Source organism: Coffea eugenioides, chromosome 2, assembly GCF_003713205.1.
Source record: "Coffea eugenioides isolate CCC68of chromosome 2, Ceug_1.0, whole genome shotgun sequence".
NCBI lineage: Eukaryota > Viridiplantae > Streptophyta > Magnoliopsida > Gentianales > Rubiaceae > Coffea > Coffea eugenioides.
Genome location: NC_040036.1, coordinates 27,160,586 through 27,169,932, shown reverse-complemented (window position 1 = coordinate 27,169,932; position 9,347 = coordinate 27,160,586). Strand labels below are relative to the sequence as shown.

The 9,347-nt window shown below is 32.2% G+C and overlaps 1 protein-coding gene across 1 annotated transcript; it reads left to right on the top strand.

Annotated features, from left to right (window-relative positions):
• Positions 1 to 1,047: 1,047 nt before the first annotated feature.
• On the top strand, positions 1,048 to 4,636 carry LOC113763611 (uncharacterized protein At1g28695-like). The gene is made up of 3 exons (XM_027307483.1): positions 1,048 to 1,378; positions 1,457 to 1,849; positions 3,951 to 4,636. The coding sequence occupies exons 1-3, from the start codon at positions 1,202 to 1,204 to the stop codon at positions 4,503 to 4,505; spliced, it is 1,125 nt and encodes a 374-aa protein (XP_027163284.1). The 5' UTR covers positions 1,048 to 1,201; the 3' UTR covers positions 4,506 to 4,636.
• The last annotated feature ends 4,711 nt before the right edge of the window (positions 4,637 to 9,347 follow it).

Sequence of the window (9,347 nt, the reverse complement as noted above, 5' to 3'; positions counted from 1 at the left end):
AACTGCTAGTGTAAAAAACTGTTATTGTTAAAAAAAATTAATACATTGTTAGTGCATAAAAAGTTAATCCTTAGTTTTGTGTCTAAAATTTTAAAGTAAATCTTATGTACACCTCATAGTGTATAATACACTATCATCATTGGATTCATGATATATGTGCAAATGATGGATTTCAAATCCAAATTTTGCATAGTTGTCATTGATTTGACGCCGACAGAGTAAGTGTGCGAAAGATTAATCCAAATTTTAATGCCTAAAATATTAAGGGTTTTTCTAATGGCATTCATTAATATACCTAAAATTCATCTAACCTACCACATATAGACGCATACTAATAATCATTATTTTCTTTTACATTTATATACTTTATGTACTTAATTTTACACACCATCTCTTATATTTATTTACTTTTTCTACTTAATCTTACATTTTAAAAAATATATCTCAACGAGCGCGGATAGATAGACCAAATTTCAAAATAGATTTTACCATAAATTATTCAACGGGTTGATAAAGTCCATATGGGCGTCTTAATCTTTTACCATAAACTATTCAGTGGGACTAACGAACTTGCGTATTGAAGTTAATTAGAAGATATTGGTATGAATTATGAAGGTTATGTAGTTCAAGCATATCCATGTGGAGATCGAAACATTTTCTTGGTGTTAGAAAAAGACGGACAGCAAAAAGGGAAGCAAATATTTTTTTTCCGTATTTGCCTCATTGAATGAAAAAGCAACTGTTAAAGGTACGTACGAAATTGGATGGATGACTGCAGAAGAAGTGTCTTCAATTGGTACATTGTTCCATCCCTTATTAACACCAAAAAGCCAAGAAGAAAATAAAAATCTTTATCCAAATACAGAAGCTTCATCAAGCAATCCACTATAAACCACTAAATAAAAACTATTTCAAAGAAGACACAAAAATGATAACGATAACAATCAGAAATTCATTGGGCAAAGGTCTATAAATACTTTTACACTATTCTATACTTTTCTCCGTTTACCAGAATTACGTGTTTAAGTGTATTTTAGAACGGTGAATTAAAGGATCTCAGGTGTCTCGCCTGAGCCTCACCGACCCTTTTTTCTCCTTCACTGCTTAGCTCCCCGGCTCTTCTCTTCCGGTCACTCGCCCCCTCCTCCTCGTCGTACTCCTCTTCTCTTGTGCCCAAGATCCGACCACCACCACCATCTATATGCATCATATATGCACATACTTAAACAACATGGACTTCTCCAAGAAGTCCATCAACAATCTTGTACTTGTTTCTGTTGTCTTTACGGGCTTGCTTTTCATTTTTACCTGGAATCCGACGGCCTTAAAATCAGCAATCTTTTCTTTCCAGAAACACTCAACCTCACAATCAAACGTCGTAAGCATCTCTCACTTCCATCTTACGCAAGCGCACAGATATTCCCATGAGCACTAATATGTCATCATATTCTTGCAGCCAAATGTTACAATGATAAGAGATGAACTTGAAGCAGCTCTAAGCAATGCTGCCATGGCCACGGACAAGACCGTGATCATTACCATAGTAAACAAAGCCTATGTCGAGCCCCACAACGACCAATATCCAACTATGTTGGATCTTTTTCTTGAAGGTTTTTGGGTTGGAGAAGAGACGAGATCGTTGCTTGATCATTTGTTAGTAGTAGCAATGGATCAGACGGCCTATGATCGGTGTTCGTTTCGGCGGTTGAATTGTTACAGGTTGCTGACGGACGGCGTTGATTTCACGGAAGAAAAGCTCTATATGTCGCAGGATTTCATCAAGATGATGTGGACAAGAACCCGTTTTCTCCTTGATGTTCTTAAGCGGGGGTACAACTTCATATTCACAGTAAGTGCGAATCCCTCATGAAGACTAAGTTGATTTCATGGACATTAATTCTGATAAATGCGACATCGTACGACTGTTTAATTTAGGCTTTCTTTTATGTTTCAATGTTTAATTTAATTAGAATTTATTAATTTTAAAAAAAAAATTTGTTGAGTGCAATGGTAAATGGTAGTAGATGTTAGTCAAGTTCGTCTGGAGTGCCAGAAGACTGTACGGATGAGCTTTTCTCATGTTTAAGAAACTGGCAGATATTTCAAAGAAATTAGGCAGTTAAGATCGATCGGGATAAGCAGGTTTGAAGTTATCTATACCGAGAAGAAAGGTTATCGAAGTTATCCAACTTAGCATTTGGATAAGAAAATAATTTCAGGAGTTTTACTTTCGAAAGAGACACAATAATCGAGAAAGAGCGACATTATTACTGATTCTATGAATAGAGAAAAAGACTCAAGAGATTTTTTTTTTTTCGAAATTTCAACCTTTTACCTTTTAACTATAGATCAATGGTCGGATGAATAAATGTTGGGTTGGATGATAAGAAGATTATGATGGGTTTCTTGTAATTTTATTATATATATAAAAAGTGTGGTTTCATTCTTTTAGTGTTGCAATATAACTTTAACCCTAGAACCTGTTTTTTTTTTTGAAGGATTTAACTCTAGAATAATCTTTATCATTTTCAAGGATAAAATAGATATATAGGTTGTGAGCAGAGTTTTGTGCACATATTAAGTATTAAAACTAAAATTAACCAATGTGTTAAAAGCAAAATTTAGGACACTACGAATGAAACCTGTTGGGAATATGCATAGCTAGCTAACGTGTGGACTACTCCTGTTTCTCAGAGTTCAGAAGTGAATCAAGTGATTTGACTGAACCTCGTTTGTGAGAAAATTTAGAAGGTGGGACATGTCGTGCAACTCGGGAGTTATAAATTCAAAGGTCTGGCAGGCAGGAAACTAGGAAGCTTTGGCACCCTTAGTCCCCCGGAATGCAGAAATTTAGAATCTCCATTCTTCAATTAAAGCCCGCTTAAGACGGAAAGTCGTTGGCTTTCAGGCTTGGAAACTGTTTTGAAAATTTCCAGGCAAAACCAGCTTAGGTCTTCGAAGAATCCTGTAGAAACCTACAAGAAGATACAAATAGAATGGCAAGTATAATTTTTAACTTAGTCTATGCGTTAAATAAAAATCAAAAGCTGTATCACATGCATGGTCATTAGAGGGAACATCAATTAATGGCCCTTCTTGAGGTTGCCAGTTTATCTTTGTCTTTATCACCGCAGTTTTGCTAGACCAAGCAACGACCACCTTGCTTTGTAGAATTTTCAGTTTAGATGCATAAATTCATGGGGTAGTGGCAAAGATGACTAAAAATCCATAGACAGTTCAATCAGCGGCGATTTTAAGGTGGGGGCACGGGCTCTCACTGCCTCCTTAAATTTCTATTTTATTGCCGTAAAATTTTGATATAAATTTAGGTGTACTTCTGGAGTTTTAAGGAAGTAAAAGAATTACGCGGTCCTTTAAATTGATTCATGAACTCATGTTTTAAAAGGATTACTCCCGGAGTTTTATAATGATGGATTTTAATAATAAAAAGTTAATGGATAAGCGAAATCCTATATTTTAGTAGTTTGTTATTAAAATCCATTGAAGGGGTCCATGTCCATTAACTTACCTTGAACAAATCTATTATGTATGGATATATACGGTTGAAAGCGCAATTCGTTCCTTGTTGTAAAACTCATTTACCATTTCACAGTTGCAATAAACTTTTCCAATCACGATAATAGGACTAGAAGCTACAAATTAAAGACATAAAAATTTCACTTTCAAGTAGGATAGATATTAGTAGATGACAATGGAACTGATTGTCACTTTTTAGTGAAATTAGCATGCAGTAAGCTCAAACTATAGACATTGAACCAAAGCTGCTTGTTGCAGCTGGCTCACACTTGCACTCATCTAGAATACCAGGGATCATAGAAAACTAAAAACTTCTTTCGAAATTTTTGTAAATGAGTCGAATAATTCATCTTAGTTCGCAGATATATCGCTTTTCAGTGCACAGACTTATGTTAATGGTTCTTCTTTGGCAGGATACAGATGTAATATGGCTAAGGAATCCATTTCCAAGATTAAGATTCAACGGAACTGATGACTTACAAATTAGCACGGACAACTTCAATGGCAATCCCAGGTCCCAAAAGAATCCGATCAACACGGGTTTCTACCATATCAGAGCAAACAACAAGACCATAACACTATTCCAAATTTGGTACGCCACAAGACTCAATTCCACAGGATTGAAGGAGCAGGATGTTTTGGGAAACTTGATATATAAAGGAGTGGCTGCAGAATTAGGCCTTAATCTCAGGTTTTTGGACACCCTCTATTTTAGTGGCTTTTGCCGGGATAGCAAAGACGTTAGATCGGTGGTTACTGTCCACGCTAATTGCTGCAGAAGTATAAGTGCTAAGGTGGCTGATTTGACTGCAGTGCTAAAAGATTGGAAGAGATTCAAGCAGTCTAAACTCGGTGCTAGCACTGCTAAGCGGATCGCAGCCCAAAATACAACAAATGCTGTGTTCAAGTTCAAATGGTCCAACCACATTGCTTGTTTCAAGTCTTGGAGGAAGCCTAGTGCAAATTAGCCTTCTGAGACCAAAGGCTATAAGCTCAATCTTTGGTTCTGAGTTGTGTTGAGTGCAAGAAAGCTGCCTCTTTTGTTCTTGTGATGTCAATTACAGATAGTAACAACTTCAACTGGAAGTTATAAAAGTAAAGGCTGAAATTTAAATTTTGAAGAGTAGTAATGAAGTGTTGAAAGTAATAAGTTGCTGAATTGATTTAGTTATATATATTTAATAACTAATTAAATTATAATACCGAATTGAAATATCAAACAAATGATATGCTTTTATCTTTATAAAAATAATAGTCTTTATTTGTGTATTTAGACACAGAGAGAAAAGTGTGTGCGTGTGCATGTGCTTGCGTGAGGGACCGAAAATAATGAAACAATTTAGAGGTAGTATTTTAAGTGTGTGTACTTGTATGTGAGAGTGTATGTGTGCATGTGTATGTGTATGTTGAACAAAAAAGAATAGCAGTGTACCTTATGTGTGTTAGAAAATGTATTATAGTCAATTCAGAAAATTCAGGATGAGCGTACTTTGTGTGTTAGAACATGCATGAAAATGTATTATAGTCAATTCAGAAAATTTAGGATGCATTTGATAAACTGAAGTTTGAACTATGAAATTTAAAATCTAAACTCTGAATCTATTAAGTTATTAAATTGTTAAATACTAAATATGATACATTTGTGTGTATATCATATTAAGTGATAAGCGAATAGTTTATCATTTATTTTTTGGAGTAAGTTTTGCTTAAAAACTTCAATGTCACTTAATTAATTTAGATATTTAATTTTTCATTATCAAACGTGTTTGTATATGTAAAAATCTGAATTTATTAAATTTAAATATTAAATTGGGTTATCAAATAGGGTTTCAACAAAAAAAACTTTTATTTGATAATGTAAGGCATTTCTATTATCAAATATGTTGAATTCAAAAAATTCCAAATGAATTAATTTTCAATATTAAGTAGAATTATCAAACAGGTCCTTAGTTGAAAACTTGAAATTAATTTAGGGCCTGTTTGATAAAACTGAAGTCTAAAATCTAAAATATGAAAATTAAGTGCTGAATGTATTAAGTTGCTAAATTGTTTAAGTATATCTGTTTGATAATTAACTAAATTATAATACTAAGTAATCTGAATTGAAATACCGCACAAATATTGTGTTTCTATTTTTTAAATGTGGTGATTAAGTATGTGTAGTTCTGTGTAAGAAATAGTGTGTGTGTGTGTGTTTATTTTTGGTGTCGAATATAAAGAAAATAAACATGTACCATGTGCGATAGTCGTATGAGTGTGTGTTATGTGCATGAGAGGTATCATATGCATAATCAATTTTGACGATTTAGTGAAAAATTTTCACTTAAAACTTTGTACAAAAATTTAGTAGTACTTAATACATTAAGTGATAAGGCATTTCCATTATTAAACATGGTGAATTCAAAAAATTTTAAATGAATTAATTTTCAGCATTAAGTAGATTTTTCAGACACCTAGTCAGAGGCATTATTGACGGTACTAATTGATTGTAATAGCTAAGTGAGGGGAGGATTATTTAGACCTCAGCACTAATTGACTGTAATAGCTAAGTGAGGGGAGGATTATTTAGGAAGTTTATTTCTTTAATCGTTGCATAACTCAGGTAGATTGTTAAGCTGTTCACCTCTTCTTACTTGATTGGTTATACTGACATTCCAGCATGCTTTTGATCTAAGATTATTTGTTTTTCAGTCAAAAATATTGGTGGGATTTGTAAGAAAAAAACAAAAAAAAAAAAGATGGGGATGTCTAACTATTTGTTACTATTGGTCAACCCTGTTTGGCATTTGAGTTTTTTTGTCAAGTTTGTCTGCTACAAGTTTTTTACAAACTTTAACTACAGTAACCTCAAAATTTTTTTCAAAGTTTTTAAGCTATACACTTCAAAATATTCAAAAATTTACACACTTCAAAATTTTTTTTAAAAACTTCTACAGTAAGTTACAGTAAAATTTTAGACAAACATCCAAAAAACTCACTTACCAAACGGTCTGTGTTGTAGGTCAAGCCGATATGTTTCTTCTTCTTCTTCTTTTGGATTTCCAGGTACGGTACCAACTCGCCGGATTACTTCAAAAAATGCAAGCCCTATGAAGTCAAATTTGGGGTCAAGAATTAGACAAAGGAGAATTCTAGGTACACCTGGGTTGGCCTTTTATTCTTAACCATTGCATGCTTGGATTGAGTGATCAGGTATAAAGGACCGTAAGTAGGAAATTTTGAATTCACATATTAAAAAAAAAAACTTGTTTCGTAGTCCAACTTTTAAGTTTTTAGAGCATTTCTCTAATCTCTCTCAATACTCCTCCACTCCACTGTCCAATAGTTGTTCTAGGTAGATTATTTCGCCTCTTTTATTAACATTCTCTAGTTTTATACTCGACCCCTTTTATTAGAAGTCTCTATTTTCTCAAGAATGCATTATTTTTTCAATTAATTCAAAGTTCTACGAGTTTCTAATAAGACTCCAAATACTCTTCCAATTATGTAGACTGGTATGGCAGTATGTACTTCCAAGTATTAATGCATTGATCTTTATTATCAATTTACTCATTAATATATCTCATAATACACTTAAAGGTTAGAACAACAATGAGATTAAAGCTTCCGCATAGTCAAGAAGACTAGGTAACGTTAGCATAGCCAAGAAGGCGGACTCTGTTTGATAATCCAATTCAGCACTTTATTTTAATAAATTCAGATCTTAACATGTTCAGAGTTTGATAACTAAAAATTGAACATCTGAATTAATTAAGTGCCATTGAATTTTCTAGATAAAACTTGTCTCAAAAAATAAGTGATAAACTATTCGTTTATCAATGAATGTGATATACATTTAAATATATAACATGTTATACTTAACAATTCAATAACTTAGATCATATTTGATAACCCAATTCAGCACTTAAACTTAATGGATTCAAATCGTAACATGTTTAGATGTGTTTGATAATCAAAAATTAAACATTTGAATTAATTAAGTAGCACTAAATTTTTTAGGCAAAATGTGCTCCCAAAAATAAGTGATAAACTATTCACTTATCACTGAATATAATATACATTTAAATGTATTAGATTTAATAGGTTAAAGGATTCAAATTTCAAATTTCAAATTTTAGATTTTCAATTTTCAAATTTTAGTTTTATTAAACGCGTCCTTAGTGGACTCAGACTTCAGATTTCACATTTCAGTTTTCAAACTTCAATTTTATCAAACACATCCTAAGTAAAGACAAGGTAAAGTTACAAAATCTTTTTGTCGCGACACTTTAGTATCATGTCGAAGTCTAGATGTGGTATAAATTAATTTTGAAAGAGTCGATTTGATATTCTCCGGACTTATACAAGGGCTTGTTTAAAAAAAAAAGACTTATAGAAGGGCTTGGGTCCGTCCATGCTTGGGCCGCTTAAAACTTATGGCTTATTTATAGGCTTATGTTTGAACAGCTTCATTTGGGCCAATGATGGATCCATAATTGTACTGCATTGCTTCGAATATTAGTAAGGATAAATTTTATATACACTAACAGTACATATATTATTACTGTTAGATTCATGACAAATGTACAAAAATTGTATTTTAAATTCAAATTTTGTATAATTGTAATTTATCCAAGACTAATAATTATCATTCATCCAAGACTGATAATGCACACTCAAGAAAGATTAATCCTATTACTAATACGTAAACATAAACGTATTACTAGTATTTGCAGCCATGAAGATTAATCATATATTAACGTTTGTTGAAAAAAAAAAGAAAAAAGTGAAGTTTAAGCTCAACAAATATTTTGAAGAAGTTACGCACCTTTTGATATTATATTTCCATTTCAATGGGAAAGGTATGCATTATTATATGTGAATACATTTTAAGTTTAAGCTTTATAATTTATATTTGCAAATTCAAATGAGAAAATGTCATTTGTACTCTCATTTTTTTAATCACACACTTATAATCATTTTAATCATATAGTTTTTATGTATTAGATTATATGATAAAATAAATGGTGGGAGCACAAATAACAAAAAATGAAGTGCATATAGCATTTTCCATTCAAATGGCCCAACTCTGAACGATATCGGCGCGGTTGTTCATCTTATAATTAACTGTCCTAAGCGACTGCATAAATTCATATAGGAAATAGCATTTGGACGCACTCTAATATAACATGTAAAAATTCATTACACCATTCTCTAAGAATAAAATATCTTTTCAAAATTGGAGATTAAAAATTGATCAAGACCTTTCATTTGATAAATTGGCATTTATAATTCATATCCCACCATAAACCTTTTCCAATTGTTGAACCTCTTTTCTAGATCTGAGCATTTATTTTCAAATTGACCTGATTGAAAGAGCATTTATTTTCAAATTGACCCGAGTTCAAACCTGAAAAGATTTGCCTGTTAGCCTTCTTTTTGCAATGGGAGATCAAGATGTTACTATTTTTCTTTAGCAACTATTTTCTCAAGGGATAATTTCAGAAACCTCCCTTGAGGTTTCTGACAATTTCACTCTGCTCCCCTTAGGTTTAAAAAATTACACTTACCTCTCTTGGTATAGTAAAATACCTATAATACACTTCATTTGGTAGACAATTTTAAATTTAATACAATAAATTTACAAAACCCAAAAAAAAAAAAAAATTCTGTCTATTGTCTATTTTCATTCCTCTCTTTTTTAGTTAATATACCCTCTTTTTATTATCTTCAATTTTGTGGATATTAGCAAATTAAAATTATAAAATCAACAGAGGGGGCGGCAGATTATGTATGAAATTAGAAGAAAATGAAGAGACTTGCAGTGATAG